General features: G+C 35.4%; 1 protein-coding gene across 1 annotated transcript in view; it reads left to right on the forward strand.

Annotated features, from left to right (window-relative positions):
- LOC138329472 (uncharacterized) overlaps positions 1 to 20,993 on the forward strand; it is a 43,461-nt gene extending 22,468 nt beyond the window's left edge. Inside the window, exons 2-4 of the mRNA XM_069276497.1 lie at positions 9,070 to 9,193; positions 12,232 to 12,521; positions 16,286 to 20,993. Coding sequence (XP_069132598.1) covers positions 9,070 to 9,193; positions 12,232 to 12,521; positions 16,286 to 16,353 — 482 coding nt within the window. The 3' untranslated portion in view covers positions 16,354 to 20,993. The remainder of the gene's footprint in view (positions 1 to 9,069; positions 9,194 to 12,231; positions 12,522 to 16,285) is intronic.
- The last annotated feature ends 847 nt before the right edge of the window (positions 20,994 to 21,840 follow it).

The raw sequence follows: 21,840 nt of genomic DNA on the forward strand, positions 1-21,840 counted from the left end.
ACCATCATTTCAAGGGTTACAGAAAATGAAGCTTCATAGCAATAATATGTATCATGTAGGTATCACCTGAATATCACACTTCATACGAGTTCCTTGACTGCTTTATGATAGAAAATCCGACTCAAGATCTATTTGTATTTAACATCTGAGATAGCTGTAACGACATTGATATACAGCTTCACTACATTACACAAAAAAAGTTTATCAGTTTTAAGAGGCTCTGACATTGTGGGGTCCACAAAAATGTTCAAATAATGTTGGGATATATTTATATATATGTTGTGTAAGTTAATTACATTTAAACAAGATAGAGTGGTATTAGATTAATATCTTTATTGAGATATCTCGAGTCAGTTTTCAATTTAATAAACACTGCATTTACATTTAGTTACTTTAAATCATCTTTCTTTTGCGGCTATTGAATTCCGCTATTTCCATTTCAAAACAAATTCGCCAAAATTAAAATTTGTGAATCTAAAAATTGAATGGTATTTTCTATCAATATAAAACATGTACCTGTAAATCCGCGGGGATAATCTGTCGCGAATTGACTTAGACCGCGAAAGTTGTAAAAGTAAAGTAAATCGCATGCGAAAGCATAGACTGGCTACCAGTCTCTAGAATATTAAACAAATCACTAAAAATTGGCTTGATTATTTTTGTCTCTACTACATGCCCGATTCTAAGTTTTAAACTAGGGGGAGATAATCTAGTAAAGAACTCTGCTGAGAAAGTCTTATCAGCAACTTAGGGTCTGGTGGCCAGTCTAGCGAAAGCATATTGCTTTACCGTATGCTACCGATATCTTCCTTAAATGTGCGATGTTTTATATGAATTATATTAATCGAGCTATGAGGAGATGATGTGGTTGTAATTTGCTCATCTTGGAACATCAAATGAAATTATTGTTTTTCCTTCAGAATTCCTTACATTATTTTACGGAATGATTTTTATCTTATGTTTTTTACTGGTGTGTAATCTGCATTGTTGTACAGATAAAGGCAATGCTTTATATGTTCTTATAAAACAAAACCTTTTTAACGTTATGCGATTAATATAACAGCTGGTTAAATGATGTAATACCGGAACAGCTGGCCTTAATATGACGGAAATTTTGTCGAATTCAGAGAGTAAACACAATATAGTTCAACAATAAAAAATAAAATTAAAATGAATTTATGGATTATTTAGTGGAAGTCAGTGTTCCGGTGTGTGTAATCTTGCGCGGCAACCTTTGCGTTTACACAAGTTTAAACGATTTCTCCCGGCTGGTAAGGTTATATAGCGAAAAGATCGGAAATTTAAATATTTGAGCGTCACAATTTCTTGACAATAGAAAAATGCAATCAAACAAGAAACACAGCCAAAAAATTGCCATAAATAAAAAGTAATACATACAAGGTAATTCAAGTCTCTGAACCTCTTGAAAGGGTACAAGCAGATTAAAACCAGGCTATTGACAAAGGTTTTGATTCCTCGATGATACCCCTATGCAAAAGAAGGTAACATCGACACGCATGAGGCAAATATAGGTCACTGTTATAGCCACCAAAATGAAAACGATCACAACGAAACCCATAATACAGCAATACCAACAATACAAATAAGGGCACAACGACAATAAAATGGAGTTCATGGCCAAATCAACTATACAAAACAAGGTCACAACGACAAACCAAATATAGGTCACGGCCAAATCAACCATAAAAAACTATGTCACAGTTACAATACAAATATAGGTCACGGCCGAATCAACCATACAAAACAAAGTCACAACGACAAACCAAATATAGGTCACGGCCAAATCAACCATACAAAACAAGGTCACAATTACAATACAAATATAGGTCACGGCCGAATCAACCATACAAAACAAGGTCACATCGACAAAACAAATGAAGGTCACGGCCAAATCAACCATACAAAACAAGGTCACATCGACAAAACAAATGAAGGTCACGGCCAAATCAACCATACAAAACAAGGTCACATCGACAAAACAAATGAAGGTCACGGCAAAATCAACCATACAAAACAAGGTCACATCGACAAAACAAATGAAGGTCACGGCAAAATCAACCATACAAAACAAGGTCACATCAACACCAATAATACAAATGTAAGTCATAGTGACACGCGCTGTGCAAATGGAGGTAAAATTCGGTCATTCACAATTAAAGACGAGAAGCGATAGGTGATAAAAGCTATTAGGAATATTGGTACCATTGATAGCATTGAAGGCACCAAAGTGGTGATGTTACATATACGTATCACTAAACTAGTCAGACCTTTATATCGATAGACTGAGACTGATGTTCTTTCGATACCAAGGTATCGATCTAAATTATCCAAAATGTCTCGCGACCTGCATTTTACGTAGAACCACCCATATAACATTAATGTTGTTGTTGAATTAGATGTGGCAAATTGAAATTGAGGCATCCATCTGTTTAACTGTATTTGTGTAATTATTTAATTTCAAAGATAGTATATATAGTGTTATTCATGGGAGGGTGTGAATGGATAGCCGCTAGAAACACCGTAGGGATATCCCAGAAACTTTATTTATCTATATATTACTGAATAGGATATACTTGATCAAATATGACATTTGAAGTCTCAGTTTTTAATGAACAAGACTGAGCTATCTGTAAGTTAATACAAGCCACTGATTTGGATGCTGTATCCTGTTATCTGCACAACAGCAGTTATTTGTGTTGCAGGTAGGGCGTGAGAATGTACTTGCTGATTTCAAAAGACGACTAAATATAGAATCTTATATTTTCTCTTCTTCCTAACTTCCTTTATACTTCCTATCGACACCCTTGGCACTACCCACCCTGGCCTTCGGTTGAGCGGGAGACATACTAAGACACACCATTGTCTATAAAAGTGATAGTTTTTACTCCTACACAGCACTCAGCATAAAGGGAGTAAAGGGTCTGTTTTTTCGTTGTCAGGTAGGGTGTGTTTGGTGACATGCTTCATTAGGATAGCACTATAAACAGGGCATGGGTTTCTCTAATACAAGAAGACACAACGCGAGTATACTGCAGGCTCCGAAAACAAACACCACGCACTTCACAGTCGCAACACGGCACATTCATAGGAGGTCGTCCTTAAATATCGTTTAATGTTAATAGAACGTTAGTTCAATGAAACAATTAAATCTCTATAAATGAGTTCAATTGGCAAATTAAGGCATCGATATGTTTAACTGTCTTGCTGTAAACATTAAACTCCAAAGATATTATAGATTGCATTATGCATTCTTGAAATGGGAAGATGTAAATGAATAACTTCTTGAAGCGTAGTAGGAAAACCCTAGAGACAGTATTTATCTTATAAAAACTTCATTGTATACATTTGATCCAACATGACATTTGAAGTCTCAGATTTGAATGAACAAGTCTTTCCCATCTGGAAGTTAATATAACAACTGATCAGAATGTTGAATGATATAATCTGCGCATCAGCAGTTATGTGTACGCATGTGCTCTTCTGTATTGTAATCAATATAGACTACAATGGTCTTCATGGCACCCTATCTTCATCAGATGGTCTTTGTCATACAAAGTATTTGGCAGAATAATTTGAATATCAACGAAAACAGAATATTGTTCTTATGACTTTCATTCGTGTTCTATGCAGTCTAGTTTCATAATACCTGTATTTCTTGTGCTTTAAAACGCACATATAGATGGTGCGTAGACGAATGTAATTACACCTTAACAACTCGGCCACTACGGCCATACTAAAGGCGTACAGTTATTATCATTATGATCTTTATACACTGGTATCACGTCTGATGCCAGTAATACACTTACTTGTCATGATTAAGACTTGGTTTAGATCTAATTAGCTTGTCCACAAGTCACTCAGCATTAGAGAGGAAGACTTAATTAGACTTGGCGTTATGGTATGGTGATTACAGTGTGTGGAAGATTTGGTCCCTGGTGTGGACGTCCATTGTCTGGTCAATCTGCCATATTGCGGCTGACCGCTAGCTATGATTACTGACCATTGTGTCTGTATGCTTGTCCATAGCGCCAGGAAGGTCACTAATAGTGCACCGTCTCTCCGAGGGGGATTCCGCTACTGTTGGCGCCGATTAAGTCAGTGTGAACTGGTCCACTTTTGCGGCAAATACAGCCACACTTTGGCGACTTAATGATAAATAGATGGTAGTTAATGAAGTGGCCATTTCTTAATAATCTTTTAATGAGTTTTGTGGGAAACATCAAAAGATTGAACATCCTACTAATGCGCAAAGAACGCATCATGAATCATTCACGCCTCGTTCTGCACACAGATAGTGTAGAAATAATACTCACATTAGAGATCGTTCATTTTGCAATAATACACATATATACCTAGTGGTACATACAAAAGGATACGCTGCATATATCGTATACTAGACAGTAATTTATCTTCTATACCTTTAATGTACTGTGGACAAAACAAACGCCATGCGACATTTACTTTACACAATACATGTATGTCAAATGTATTCTCCGTTTAAATTTTGAAGTATCACGGTAATCCTGTTTCCTGGTCTGCTTACTATCAGTGTCCATTCTTCATTTCTAGCATTGATTACTTGACAGTACATAACACATTTCAGTAACTTATTCAGTTTTATCGTTATATTTGCATTCCAAATCTTCAAGTTTCAAAAAATATACATTAATTCCAATATTTCTTGTTTTTTCACGTAGCATTTTAGCCCTAAAAATAATCGAATTTGCAGTATTTCAAAATGTTTTGGAACATTCAATGTCAGTCTTTTCGGTATCTAGCGCATTATCGGTGTCCGAATGAAAAGAAAACATTATATATATCTATACACGTTGAAGTAGCAAACTTAATATGTAGATCATTAAACAATGTATGCCAAATGTATTCTCCGTTTAAGTGTTGGTGTATCACTGTTATCCTGTTTCCTGGTCTGCTTACTATCAGTGTCCATTCTTCATTTCTAGTATTGATTACTTGACGGTACACAACACATTTCAGTAACTTGATTCTGAGTTTCTTTAAAACAGTTAAAAATGAAGAATATATCTTGTAGTAGTTATTTTTGCATTCAAAATTTTCAAGTTTCAAAAAATATGCATTAATTCCAATTTTTCTTGGGTTTTTTTCACGTAACATTTTAGCCCTAAAAATAATCGGTTTGTAAGTAGCAAACTTAATATGTAGATCATTAAACAATATTATAGCATGACTGCAATTATGCTGATTGCATATGATGAGCGCTATTAATTTCTACATACTCATTTATGTTAGAATTGTACCGTTGGGACCTTATTGTTCCCTTTCTTTTCTTCCTGAATGACTTTTGTCTTTCTTGACATATCCTCACCTCTGGCCTTTGAGCTGAGCGTTTACTCCTCTGGAGAAGGTGTTTTGTTTTGTCTTGTGACCGAAACACACCATAGTCTATTGAAGTGGTAGATTCTGATCTGCTTGACGCTCAGAATAAATGATGTGGGGCGACAAGTTTGCGCATGGAGACACAACAAAAATATACCACAGACACCCGAAACCTACAGATATCTACACATTGGAAACAAGGGGGCCTTCTTATATGGATTTAGCTCTTTTGATACAAAAATATGTAACTACATTTAACATGATATTCTGCCAGTGCTTCTCGTTTATACTACTGACATATTGGTAAAATTAAGGAGTTTTTGCTGATCACCACGTTTAAACGTGTGCATATGTACCAAACGCTGAAGGTCTCTGTGATTCACAATCTGATTAAAACACAGATCCTTATAACCACTCCGTTCAATATAGGATCTGACAATATCCCATAAGGGGTCACGTCCACATGACCTACATACCACGTGTACTTCAGAGCAAATGCAGTTTCTACACCTTACAACATCAATTGAAAACGTCTTTTCGCCCCAGTATACATATACAATTAGCTTTGTTGTGCACTTCGGGCGATATGACTGCATACACGAAAATAATTAAGACAGCTTTTTCAAACTATTTCGTCCCCAGTCAAGATTCTGGCAGTGCCAATTTGATTGGCCATTTCAAAAGGTCATCTTGACGTGACCCCTAATGGGATGTTCTCAGATCCTCTTATCCAACGTAGTGATAATAAGGATCTGTATTTTAATCAGATTGTGTGATTCAAAGACGTCTTGATTTTATGCTGAATATTTATTTATGTTGGCATGTCTTCTTTGTAAAAATTCTACGTAGTGTGTGGCCATTCTCCAAATGATACATTTTATGACCAATTACCGTGATAGTTCTACAAGACTTTGTGTAAATATACATGTTAGAGTTACCATCCATGTGCGTCTGTGTAAACGTTAGACGTGCTATGCTGTGAATGTCAGCGAGGAATAGTTCAGGATGGGTTCAGCATGCTGGGATCAGCGGGTGATGTGTGATACTATTTTTCATCAAAGGATAATCTCGTTTATATTTAAGCTTATGTGCATTAGTGAGTATCTCCGATTGTTATCGAAAATCTAGACATTGAGAGATTAGATGCTAACAGTTTTGTGGGAAATCAAATTGCTGGATCGACACATCTTAACAAGTTAATATGTCTATGTACCTTTATTCGTTATATTGGTATGTAATTCGCTGATCTTATCAACAGAAAGTGAACATCACTTAATAAATTAGGAAGAGGGAGAGTTGCTATGTTTAGATCTTCCTATGAGTCCGTCCTATTTTATACGATAGCAGATATTTATCTTGTTTTGGGTAATACTTTGTGATATATATCAGCTTCCAACTCCCAACCCGTCATTTAATTTCAAATCAATTGTATATCTGCCAAATATCCGACCCCGTTCTGTCTATCTTCTAAATTGACAGCTAAACACGTTCTACTCAGCTCTGAATATAAATCAATAATGCTTAATTGTGTTTTATTTTCGAATTATTTGTTTTACTGAAATGACATTATAAGTAGCTACCACTATCATAACATGATTTAGATATTTATCACTGCAAATAGCATTATTTAAGTAGCTATTACTGTCACCTTAATTCAATAGCCATCACTGCCGTTCATACTGTCACCCTAAATATGGACACGTGTCACAATCCTCCTGAAATCAAGTGAATTCGATCATGTAATATATTTACATATGTCACTTGTGTTACATAACCTGGCGCTTTTCATGGTCTCGAGCAGATAAATCCATTCTGACGTCAGGGCTCTAGGACGTCATGTCAAAACGGCTGTCTCCGCTGGAGTTTTACAACACGTTTTGAGGTTCATGTCAAAATGGCAGTCTCCGCAGGAGTTTTACTACACGTTTTGAGGTTGAGATTCTTCGAAGTGTAGGTTTTGTAGTAAAAAAAGTTGAATTCAAAAAATGTAATGGACACTCATTTAAGATCCGATATTAAATATATATCAGCAATCTGGTCATTTCTATAATGTTTGAATAACATGGTAAATATTTGTTTCAATATATGAATAAAAATGGAATATAAATGTACATGATGGAGTTTCGCTGTAGCTGTTGTCTATTGTTGTCTGTGTTTAATTCCCAAGAGATACGATAAAGGTTTTTTCCATACTAAGCAGGCAGTCGCTCCAAGAGTGTTAAAACCGACATAAATTCAATTATTTCCTGTACATGATGTGTAATAGGGAAGTGCTGAAACCTATTAAACTTTGATAGAAGCATTATTACGCTACCGAACTCCCTGGTCACCACTCCCGACTCAATCGATAGATACACATTGTTTTATCAGCACCACTATAACAGTGCACAGTGGCACGCCTCCGCCCCATCAAACCCTACTCATTAATGTTTCATTATATCGTAACTGAACGATAAGTCCATGCATACCAGATATACGTTACATAACCCTACGTATCTGTACATTTTCTACACATGAATGTTTACTATAAGATGATACCTTTTGAAGGCATATCAAATAAACAGTTTTGACTACAGCCTGTATCTGTATATTGAAGGGTCCGATATCTATACTAAGCCTCTCCCCGGATTACTTAAATAACTCGTAACTGGATAAATGAACCTTTTTACAGACGGGATATCTCCAATTTAGTGCAAAAAAGGACCGCATTATGACGTGACAACGCGTATACACAGATACTGTATACCTGTGTGTTTGTTGCGTGGGTCCTTTATCATAATAACGAGCGATGTGTAGGGCGTTACTCTATTCCACTCGAGTTTTACCACCTGTCTTCACGAAACGACAATTAGCTAACAGTGTACATATCTCCAATTGTGACATAACGTTTTACAGATGCCTGCATAATGACAGGTACATTCATACTTCCGCCCACGATGTTCTAGCCATATGTATTTCTATATAAACATCTTATTTATAAGAAATTATTGGCATATTTGAATTTGAATTTTATGCATAGCTCTTTTATAGAACATCAAATATCGTGCACCTGCAATTTACAACAGGTGTACTGTTAATTGTCAACATGCATTGTGGTCCTGTTTGAAATAAATGTTTGTGGCGTTGTGTTGTCACCGGGTTAATCGTGTGATATGATACAGACCTTACATTTGGTGTGCTTACAACAAATTGTAACGTGAGATCACATGTCGGATGCACAATAATAAATACAAAATGACAATGGCTTTCTTAAATGCAGTTGTTACTGGAATGTGTTCCTATTGTCATTTGCAATTAGTAGCTAAGTCACAAATCGTATTAATATGTCTTAAATACAAATGTTAGAATGCTTTCTCCAATCTAATTAAAATATTTAAATTCCCTCTATATTTATACTCTTCAAAAATTTACATTTAGATATGTGTTTAACCTGAAACACATAGTACAATGTATTACAAACATTTCGTATCATCTTATCGTCCATCTTATTCAGTCTCATTTTTAATTTACGTTAAACTTAAGTTGATAATGTATATATACTAACTATCTTCATTATCTTTCAAATCATCCATAATATTATTTAAAATATGTCCTTGATGATGGTTAAGTATAAACATGACTAAGGCTTGGATATTCTTAGTTAAGCTCCTTAGTATTTCCAGAGATTGACATGGTTCTCTTTCTATTTTACAGAAACAGCAGACTGCAGGACGTGTGTTTCCGACAACATTAGACAGGTACAGAAAGGATGCACTGACGTCATCGTAAAGTTTGAGGAGGCAATAAGCGCAGACGACAATGTAACGGCGATCTGCAAGTAAGTAGAAAGAAATGAATAGGGGATGCTAAACTACTAGAGGGTCCATTGTTTGTTTTTATGAATGGTGCAAAAGGAGATTCGATATAAAACCTAGTTTAGCAATAATAGTTCAGGTTTGTTCTTTAATGTCTCATTAGAGAGAATGAAATAAAATAATAATTATCAAATTCAACTTTAGTTAGTAGTTTATTCTCTTTTGTTTACCTCTCAACTGCACGTGGTATTTTAAAAATAAAACCTGAAGCGATGATGATTGGCTGCCGTTTGCACAACTAAATGTGTAGACGGCGGCCATTACAAATGTGTGAATAAGAAGGGACTTGGAAGTATTTCATTATGCAAAGTTGTTTAATTTCATAAATGGGATGTAACATGGGGGCAGTGAAATACATACGATCCCAATGAATAGGTATGCGTACGTTTTCCCGGCATTGAATGGACGATATATTAGAAAAATGCCGCTGAAGTAGCGTAGGCCAAATCTGTCCTACGATTTCATATTCTTAAAAGGTGTCGCGAGCTGACTATATATTAGGATATAAAAATATAACAAAAAGCCTTATAATATAGGCAGGTTAAGCGGACTAGGGATCTACGTAAGGGTCACACAATATATTATGTACATGTATATGGGTCTGAGAACCAAAAGATAACTCGGCAAACTAAAGTATATAAATTTGTAAATACATTACAGCGGAAAGTTGTACAATATTATTTCATAGAAGTAGTCGTAAAATATGTTAAACAAGTGAGAAAACACGCAGGACGACACCTCGCCCAAAATAAAATCCACTAAGTCGACCCAGATGTTCTGACTTCCGTGATGTGGCTACCAAAGGGCAGCACAGAACCTTTCCCTTTCTCAGTCCAAGTGGGACAGTGATCAATGGCGATCACTTGCATGTTCCTCCAACTATGAGTCGGCAAATTCAAAAGTCTAGCCACGGGGTAGTCTAGTTTGTTTTTGGTGATAGAAAAGCTGTGGCCGCATTGATTCTGATGTTGAGCGAAGTGCTGGTTTCTCCGAAATCTTGCATATTGCATTTTTTTGCACGATAGGAGGTAAACAGCATTGTTTGTATTATCAATTGATAGTTATACATATGATAAATATGACCGCAAATCTCCTATTCAAATACACCAGTAACATAAATCATGCACAGCATTGGCGCCTTCAGCGAACTTTTAACTTATGTATTGCATTGGGAAAACTTGACACGTGAAACTTCGGTAATACATAAACACGCTTTGCTAACAAAGATATACTGTTAACCCAGCTTGAGGTCATATGGTTTACACAACCATGGACAGTACAAAGGTAGATCCTCTATTATAGTGTCTGTACCATTTTCCCGCTATAACTGTATTCTTTTAGTGTGAAAAGTGTTTACGTGATTGATTCGTTGATCTTGGTTACAAAAGCAATATGAAAAAATATATTTATTTATAATAGTTTCACGATATGCAGAATCAGTATCAAACTCGCAAAGACGGAGATTGTATGTTATACTGAAAAAGATTATTTCTGATATATGTTTAAAATAAAACAAAAATATTAAAAACTAGAAATTTGTCACCGCGACAATTTGACGGGCTTTTCACCTGAAAGGTATTTTGGTCAAGGTCATTCATATTAACAAACTTGGTAGCGCTTTGTCTTACATTCTACACGTCAAATTTCAGCTCTTTGCCATTTCAGAACATCAAAAGAAGTAATTTGAAGATTTTAAGACTGTTAGCCACAGTGACCTTAAATGAAGGTCAAGGTCTTTCATATTTACGAACTTGGTAGCCATTTATTTAGCATCATGCATGTCTATATTAGGTATCTAGGCCTTACAGAACAGCAGACGTGATTTTATGTTGTTTTGAAGATTTTAGGTTTTTTGGCCCCTGTGACCTTGACTATCGATGAAGGTCATTCATATTAACAAACTTGGTAGGCATTTATGTCAGCATGCAACATGCTAAATATTAGGTATGTAGGGCTTTTAGAAGATTTATTAATGATTTTATCAAAAAATTGCACTTTTGAACTTTGACGCTTATTAGCAACCGAAATTTCACGTTTTACGGCGAATTTGCATTATGAGTCGATGATATACCCGAAGTTGACATTTTAGAGAAAAATGTACAATAACAAAGTTTCTCTGTATGCTATTCTATATAACATACAGAAAAATGAAAGAAATTGGCTCAGTAGTTAACGAGATATGGCTGTCTAGGTTAGACAGAAAGTGACGTCATTGCGGCCATATTTGTATTCTAATCGACACCATATTAACAGGAATTGGCCATGGTGATAAGTGGATAAGTTTGGGCTCGATCGGACCAGTGGAGTCAGAGGAGATGTTTCAGATATTATTGTCGTTGCGAAAATTTCTTTGTTAAATATTAATTACGTCATTAAAATAATTAGTGGACCATTTTTTTAATTTGAAGAGATACTGAAATAATTTTTAACATATATCTTACCGTTTGACTGATAGAGCGTTCACAAAATTAGGAAGAAGAAGAATAAGAATAAGAAACGAAACAAAAACAATAGGTCTTTTCACCATTGGGTGAAAAGCCCTAAAAACGAAAATAAATGTTGGTGAATAGGATCTACCTGTAGACTGCCAATGTTTTATGATTTTTCTCTGATGGTGATAATAAGATCTACCTGTAGACTGCCATGTTTTATGATTTTACTCTGATGGTGATAATAAGATCTACCTGTAGACTGCCATGTTTTATGATTTTACTCTGATGGTGATAATAAGATCTACCTGTAGACTGCCATGTTTTATGATTTTACTCTGATGGTGAGAATAAGATCTACCTGTAGACTGCCATGTTTTATGATTTTACTCTGATGGTGATAATAAGATCTACCTGTAGACTGCCATGTTTTATGATTTTACTCTGATGGTGATAATAAGATCTACCTATAGACTGCCATGTTTTATGATTTTACTCTGAAGGTGATAAAATAGGATCATAAGATGACAATGTTTTAAGAAGTTAGATATTCAATATTGTCTGTTTTACAGTTCGTTGATACAGATGTACTACTGTGTTGGGCAACTGGTACCTCAATGTATCCTCAACTTCACCACGTCCTACAAGGCGTTTCATCAGTCGCCCCACGACTGCCACATATCGTCGGAGGCTATGACAAAACTACAAAACTACAGACTCAACGCCAACTGTAACACATCTAGTGAGTTATCACCCCTTTCGGCAAAAACTACCGCCGCAATGACTTCTCCGACTGTAGAAGTGTCGACGGCGTCTACGTCCAGTAGACGGGATACTAACTCGGCATCACGAACAAACTCAGGTATTTAAATAAATCTAGATATGTCAAATTTTATATTGAAATTTCTCTTTATATCGGCTTGTTTCTTTATCTCAGTCAAATTGAAGTAAAACCAAACATAGTTTGTTAGGTAGATTTCTTTGTTAGATTACTTTATTTTTCTTTAAGTTGTATGCTAGAAATAATCTTGATTTCTTAAAAATCGATTTAAAGTAATATAAATATTTATGCAAAGTGATTTAAAGGCGTTTTTTTCATATTGATAAGAGAAACTACTTCAATTACAAATAGATATACGTGATAAAATTACTGCATTAAATCTGTATATAAAAACATTCCAATGAACAAAGCAAAGTGGTCTATATAGACAAGTGGTCTTTATAAACAAGTCAAATTGTGTTATAAATGACTGTTTAGGACCCTAGTAAAATGGTCTTGATATATATGTAGTAAGCAGGTGGTCTCTACACAGAAGACAGTATTCACTGTATCAAACTTAAACAATTAAACTTATGATTTAAAAGCTAACGTGATTTTTAGCCCACCATCATCAGATGGTGGGCTATTCAAATCGCCTTTCGTCCGTGGTCCGTCGTCCGTCCGTCCGTCCTTCCGTCCGTCCGTCCTTCCGTCCGTCCGTCCGTCCGTTAACAATTCTTGTTACCGCTATTTCTCAGAAAGTACTAAAGGGATCTTTTTCAAATTTCATATGTAGGTTCCCCTATGGCCCTAGTTGTGCATATTGCATTTTGGGACCGATCGGTCAACAAGATGGCCGACAGGCGGCCATCTTGGATTTTGATAGTTAAAGTTTGTTACCTCTATTTCTCAGAAAGTACTGAAGGGATCTTTCTCAAATTTCATATGTAGGTTCCCCTAGGACCCTAGTTGTGCATATTGCATTTTGGGACCGATCGGCGAACAAGATGGTCGACAGGCGGCCATCTTGGATTTTGATAGTTAAAGTTTGTTACCGCTATTTCTCAAAAAGTACTGAAGGGATCTTTCTTAAATTTCATATGCAGGTTCTCCTAGGACCCTAGTTGTGCATATTGCATTTTGGGACCGATCGGTCATCAAGATGGCCGACAGGCGGCCATCTTGGATTTTGATAGTTAAAGTTTGTTACCGCTATTTCTCAGAAAGTACTGAAGGGATCTTTCTCAAATTTCATATGTAGGTTCCCCTAGGACCCTAGTTGTGCATATTGCAATTTGGGACCGATCGGTTAACAAGATGGCCGACAGGCGGCCATCTTGGATTTTGATAGTTAAAGTTTGTTACCGCTATTTCTCAGAAAGTACTAAAGGGATCTTTCTCAAATTTCATATGCAGGTTCCCCTAGGACCCTAGTTGTGCATATTGCATTTTGGGACCGATCGGTCAACAAGATGGCGGACACGCGGCCATCTTGGATTTTGATAATTAAAGTTTGTTACCGCTATTTCTCAGAAAGTACTGAAGGGATCTTTCTCAAATTTCATATGTAGGTTCCCCTAGGGCCCTAGTTGTGCATATTGCATTTTGGGACCGATCGGTCAACAAGATGGCTGCCAGGCGACCATCTTGGATTTTGATAGTTAAAGTTTGTTACCGCTATTTCTCAGAAAGTACTGAAGGGATCTTTCTCAAATTTCATATGTAGGTTCCCCTAGGACCCTAGTTGTGCATATTGCAATTTGGGACCGATCGGTTAACAAGATGGCCGACAGGCGGCCATCTTGGATTTTGATAGTTAAAGTTTGTTACCGCTATTTCTCAGAAAGTACTAAAGGGATCTTTTTCAAATTTCATATGCAGGTTCCCCTAGGACCCTAGTTGTGCATATTGCATTTTGGGACCGATCGGTCAACAAGATGGCGGACACGCGGCCATCTTGGATTTTGATAATTAAAGTTTGGTACCGCTATTTCTCAGAAAGTACTGAAGGGATCTTTCTCAAATTTCATATGTAGGTTCCCCTAGGGCCCTAGTTGTGCATATTGCATTTTGGGACCGATCGGCGAACAAGATGGTCGACAGGCGGCCATCTTGGATTTTGATAGTTAAAGTTTGTTACCGCTATTTCTCAAAAAGTACTGAAGGGATCTTTCTTAAATTTCATATGCAGGTTCTCCTAGGACCCTAGTTGTGCATATTGCATTTTGGGACCGATCGGTCATCAAGATGGCCGACAGGCGGCCATCTTGGATTTTGATAGTTAAAGTTTGTTACCGCTATTTCTCAGAAAGTACTGAAGGGATCTTTCTCAAATTTCATATGTAGGTTCCCCTAGGACCCTAGTTGTGCATATTGCAATTTGGGACCGATCGGTTAACAAGATGGCCGACAGGCGGCCATCTTGGATTTTGATAGTTAAAGTTTGTTACCGCTATTTCTCAGAAAGTACTAAAGGGATCTTTCTCAAATTTCATATGCAGGTTCCCCTAGGACCCTAGTTGTGCATATTGCATTTTGGGACCGATCGGTCAACAAGATGGCGGACACGCGGCCATCTTGGATTTTGATAATTAAAGTTTGTTACCGCTATTTCTCAGAAAGTACTGAAGGGATCTTTCTCAAATTTCATATGTAGGTTCCCCTAGGGCCCTAGTTGTGCATATTGCATTTTGGGACCGATCGGTCAACAAGATGGCTGCCAGGCGACCATCTTGGATTTTGATAGTTAAAGTTTGTTACCGCTATTTCTCAGAAAGTACTGAAGGGATCTTTCTCAAATTTCATATGTAGGTTCCCCTAGGACCCTAGTTGTGCATATTGCAATTTGGGACCGATCGGTTAACAAGATGGCCGACAGGCGGCCATCTTGGATTTTGATAGTTAAAGTTTGTTACCGCTATTTCTCAGAAAGTACTAAAGGGATCTTTTTCAAATTTCATATGCAGGTTCCCCTAGGACCCTAGTTGTGCATATTGCATTTTGGGACCGATCGGTCAACAAGATGGCGGACACGCGGCCATCTTGGATTTTGATAATTAAAGTTTGTTACCGCTATTTCTCAGAAAGTACTGAAGGGATCTTTCTCAAATTTCATATGTAGGTTCCCCTAGGGCCCTAGTTGTGCATATTGCATTTTGGGACCGATCGGTCAACAAGATGGCTGCCAGGCGACCATCTTGGATTTTGATAGTTAAAGTTTGTTACCACAATTTCTGAGAAAGTACAAAAGGGATCTTTCTCAAATTTCATATGTAGGTTCCCCTAGGGACCTAGTTGTGCATATTGTGTTTTGATACTGAATTGTCAACAAGACAGACGGCCATCTTGAATTTTGGTAGTGGAAGTTTGTTACGGCTATTTCTCAGAAAGCATTGAAGGGAATTCAAGCAAATTCCATACATAGGTTCCCCTAGGGCCCTAGTTATGCATATTGCGTTTTGGGACCAATCAGTCAACAAGATGGCCGTCTGGCAGCCATCTTGGATTTTGATAGTTAAAGTTTGTTATTGCTATTTTTAAAAAAAGTACTGAAAGGATGTCTCTCAAATTTTATATGTAGGTTCCCTTAGGGCCTTAGTTGTGCATATTGCATTTTGTAACTGATAGGTCAACAAGATGGCTACACGGCCGCCATCTTGGATTTCATTGTTGAAGTTTGTTGCCACTATTTCTTAGAAAGTGCTGCAGCGATCTGTCTCAAATTTTATGTGTAGTCGTGTTTGAAAAAGTTTGAAAAGCAGGGAAAAGATCCCTCTTTCCATTGTCAGACATAGATCATTCATTGGTGGGCGCCAAGATCCCTCTGGGATCTCTTGTTCATTGATGATGACCGTGTTGTGTTCCAGATGTGCTGTTATGTGTAGTATCAGTGGGTTTATTGATGACAGTATGGACATCGTTAGTCTCTACATGATACCTAGTGGATCACAGATTTCCAACCTTACTTTTAAACGGAAGTGTCGCTCAGTGCCAAACGTGTAAATGAATGTGATCACCTGGAATTGTCTTGTTACTACAAATTAATATTTACATCTGAAACAAGCGTACCTGTGACGGCTTATTTGGCAACGGTTGTGAGACATTGTCGCCTGGCAGTAACTACGAGTGACATGGTTTACTTTGATAAATGTATGTGTATTTCTATGATACATTTACGCGTGCTGAGCTTATAAATAGGTATAATATGACCATTTATGTTCATAAATATATTATGTCGGAAGTGATTTACGATTTGACGATTTCCACATAAAATTAGCACGTATATTTGTGTAACGCTTTTAAGTGTATTATAAAGACAATATAATTTATAATTTGATAAGACTAGCTTATCATATCAATTGACCAATCAAAACCGTCGATGTTTCGTATTTTTGTAAGGTGTGAAAGGTTAACTTAAGGGCTAAGCTAGAGATAAAGGGCTTTATTGAATGAATTTGTTATAGGGAACAGACAACAGAAACAATGGACCAAAATCATCTTATTCTAGATTCACGATGAAAAGCAGTTTCATCGCAATCAGTTTATTTTCAGAAAATGAAGACTAGTTTTCGTTAGTACGGGTGATTATTTTAATTAGGCTAAGATTTGTTGAAATCTTGTGGTTTATCCTTCTTCTTTTGTCCGAAATAGTGTTTTAAAAACATATTTATTTGCAATGAAAGAAATATGTTTATACCTTCAAAATATATTTACAAAATCTCCAGAAATAACAACTGTTTTATTTTAATACTTTAATCTTCTATTTGTACTCTCTATACATGTATATACATGTATTTATCATACCTGCCACTCAAGTTTTCATTGTTCATGAAGTAACAAATTACTGGTAGAACTAGGATTAACTCACAACCTATTGTCATGTGTTTCAAGAAAGATCATATAGGAATAACATATTGAATTTTTAGTATGTGTCTTTGATTAATTTTAATATTTTTATCGCAAGGTATTGTTATTATTTAACCAAGGAAATGATATTGCAAAGATGCATTGTGTTATTGAATGAAGATAATGACATATACTTTGTTTTGCATAATTCTGAATTTAACAGTTATTTGTTTCTTATTTTATTTAATATCGATAGTTCAACATACGTTAATTGGTTCGTAAAATTTCATTTTTGTTAAACCATTGCATATTCTCAATTCAGTTCATTAGTGTTGAATTAATTGATAGCACCCTATTTAGTCTTGAGATAGCAATGATAAAAGAAATCCATAAAAAAGTCCTTTTTTATTCCCGATCATTATCATAAATCTACAGAATATTATAGTATCACTTGAATTAAAATTTGCAGATATCTTCATTAATTACGAAGGAAAGTTTTTATTCTAAACTTTGCTTAAGTATTTGTTTTTTGTTTTCATACTAAACCTGACCGATTATTTTCCATAGATTTATTAATCAAAATTCCTAAAATTGCGCAAAAATCACGACGTAGTCGTGACGTCACAATAGAGATATTGACGTTACGTATTATATTGTTAAATGATCCTTTGATTACGCAACGGATTGTGTATTAAAACGTATTTCACGTCAAATGGTCTAAAAACTAATTATAGGAATTGATGTCAACACACTATTACTATTTGATTTCATCGGTTATAAAAAAACAAGAGTGTAGATCTCCAGATACCAAAGTTTTTAATTTCATACGAATGGTGAAACTTTGAGATGATTTTGTTCTTCATAAAGTATATAATGTTATATAATTTACTAATAAGTAGATGTTGAAATATATTATATGCTGATAAAGGTTGATTTAAAACATAAGAGAAAATTGCTCTGATGAAAATAATGATTTAAAACTGGTTGGCTATATTTTGTTAAAAATGACGATTTCTTTGAGATATTGGAAAAATTCTATTATGTCTCAAGACAATGAACAACGTGTTCATGTCGGAGACATCATAATACTTATGTTTGAAAACTTTTTTGATGAAAAAATATGCTGATATAAATACTGGTTAGTCAGTTGAGGATTTGAACAGTGGGTTACATTGTGTTCTATGAAACACCTGTAAACTATGTATGAACGTCATATGAAGCAAACTATCTTTATAACAATATTTATCATGGTAAATGTGCTTTAGAATCTGCTGATATGAGGATTGTATGTTAATGCTGTTATTGTCTTTGTATGTTTGTTATATGTTATGACATTCCATCACTTAAAATATTCCTATAAGTTGTACTTAATGACCTCGTATACCGTGTATGTCAACACGTTTTAATCATATCAATATTATTTTGTCCATAATGTCATCACGTCAGTCACAATGCTTTTTATAAATAATCTAATTTTAACATCTCATTTGTGGTTCATACTGTCAGTTCATATTTATTGTCATGGTATGTAAAGAGACACCGGAGCTTTGGAAAGTATATTCATACACACACGAAATACTTATAAATACTACAATTGCAAAAATCTAAAGCTGTGGAGTGCACCACCATTAACCAACGGAAAATGGATGGGAATTATTTGTACAAAAGATCTTGGCAAATTTATTTATATAATTGTGAAGATAGCATGGAAATATTGGCAAAGGCACTCTTGTCAAGTCGAAATGGTAATTTTCACTCCTAACTTTCCTTCAACACCCAAACACGACATTTCCATCTCCATAGAATGGATAATCCCGTAAATATTTTAATGAAGTGTAAACATGATTGGGATGATAATTTATGTCAGTTTCTGATTTGTTTTAAAGCCTAAACGATAAATAAGATACTCCCGGCGAATGCGGGGTGATAACCTCTCTAAGTACTTCATCATGAGGGATATTAATAATACTGTAACCATAAAACTGAAGTATCATAATAACACCTCATCCCACCGTCAAACCATAATTAACAAAACATTTAACACATATGCTGGGTTTATGTAGAGCTTTATGATGAGGGTAAACGATTCCATTTGTTAAATAAGACCTATATGTCGGTCTGCAGGACTTGGCCCCGATAGTATATAAAGAATGAAGTGGGGAACATGCCGGGTGATAACGCCCATTACGTATATCTAACACCTATAAACATCAAAGAAAGGCGATAAACATCTGGTTCCAAATATTATGCCATAACGCCAATATATACTTCTTTCAAAATCACTCGAGTTGAGAAAGATGGGATGAACATTTTGGAATGTTGTACTCTAAGTTTGGTTTCACGCTAGGTTTTATAAAATATTTCGAGCGTAATGAGATATTTTCAGTATTAGTAGCAGACCCGTCATATTTAACCGATTGATTATTATTGGACTAGTTATTTTCTGGGCTTAGCTCGGTTTTTCCTACAAGGAGGGGATACGTAACTACTAAGGTCAGGGGCGATCCAATGCTTCAGATTCCGTTGCAAGTGTGATACGGTGTGCCCTCAATGGCAATGAAATTCGAGATACAAATATTAGAGGCATTTTATTTTCGATTTCCGTTTTTGTTTTCATATCATTTTGTATACTAACAAACATTTTTGATAATGATTGATAAATATTTCTCTCGTTTCATTGATATCTAACATTCCATTCGCACGTGTTGTGCTCCTCTTCTATGTCGTCATGTTGAGAAACAATTACGTATCAGTCTTTCATGTATCCGCTAACTATTGCCATGTTTTTTTATGATTATATTACGAATGTCAAATATATCGATATTGTTCAGGCTATATAAACACTCAAAGGATGAAAATACAGCATATGTTAATTCTTAAAAAAATGAAAAACCTTCATTACGGCAATCATACTTAATTTTGATCTTTATTGAGGGAAGTCGGTTATTTGTTCGAGGAAATTCTCTTCAGCTAAGCATAATACGCCCTTAAATGACTCTGTTTGTTAATAGGTCGTAAAACAAAATAGATTAACATTTAATCATGATAATATAACAAAATACACCCGAAATCGATAAAATCTCACTTTACTCGCATCGCTGGATTGTGTATTGTTTTCTATTTCCACGTCTAATTACAAATATACTCCACTAAGTCCCTATTTTGTTCCTTGTTTTAACCTTAATAAACCATTAGCAGAGTCTTCTGTAAACTAGTATGTCTTAAGGTTCGTGAAATACACGTATTCAATCAGTATATACGATGTGGTATAACAATGCCGCATCAGATGCACAACTTCATACACCTTCTTAATATATCGTAAATGAATCCTCTATTTGATTGAAATCCTTGACATTTTGCTCTCATTTTAATCTTAATAGAACTGACCTTGTTTGTTTATTTTTCTGTAATACCAACTCCACAGTCATGTTATATTTGTACGTGATGAATTCTTATATCAATATGAAATTATTTCTCGATCAAATATCTTTTTGTGCTGATTTATCTTGTTTTGTAAGATTTATATTATTTGTATCCAATTTCTAATATGTTCTCGTGACAACCGCCATTGTTATAACCCGGATGTCACGTTCATATGTACGTGAATTAAATATTGAATGGTGTGATTGGTTAGTGCTTTGCTCTGGGTATAGTGCTAAGTGTGTTTGATTTGCGAATACGAGATTGCACTGTGATGAGATCTATGAAAATTAAAATATTTTATATATATCTCCAGCCTGTTTTGTTATTTCTAACTAGTGGGGTTACACCTGAAGGATACCATAGATGGGTGCAATGTAATACGCTACAGCTCTACCCATTAGACACGAGAAATGGCATTCACTGAAATAACACAGAACATTTCCTCACAAATAAAGCAGATTTGACTCATGAGCTTTGTTGATTGACCAGAAATAATTACACTCACCCTCGCAGACGTGAGGAGAATACATCATACCTCAAAGAGAACAGTTTGGTGTTGCGAATGACAAGTACATTACAATGAAAGAATGAATAAGATTTGAAAATGGAAACCATTAAGACCTTGGATATTCTTAAAGGTGTTACACTGCTGAAAATGTTATCAATATAAAACAAGAGCAGATATAATACTACAATGATATATACAGCTACAAAATTTATTTTTTCTTCACTGATGAAAATTACAAATTTTTTAAAGTTGAAAATATAAAGCTATCTCGCAGAAATTACTGGCAATTTGTCCCATATGAAATGAAGTACACCTGCTCCAAAAACAAAACATATCAATTCAGGTATATGTACCCAGGTAATATGTTCTCGCTTGAAGAAATATTGCATGTGTATAGTCGTTAAGTCAATATACATGTACACAATACAAATCACTGTCCTAATGATTGTATTAATTAGCCGCTGTTAGTGGTGTATCATGTCAAACATATAGATACATTTATATAAGAATCGTCAAGAAAATATGCTTTATGCAAACTTCAAGCAAAAATCAATCTATTTTTGATTCACGGAATAGCTATGTTTTTGTATTTTTCCAAACTTTAAACGATCTAAAGGCGGGCATGGCTGTGTGGCACTTGTACAT

The sequence above is a fragment of the Argopecten irradians genome, chromosome 8 (genome assembly GCF_041381155.1).
Source record: "Argopecten irradians isolate NY chromosome 8, Ai_NY, whole genome shotgun sequence".
Lineage (NCBI taxonomy): Eukaryota > Metazoa > Mollusca > Bivalvia > Pectinida > Pectinidae > Argopecten > Argopecten irradians.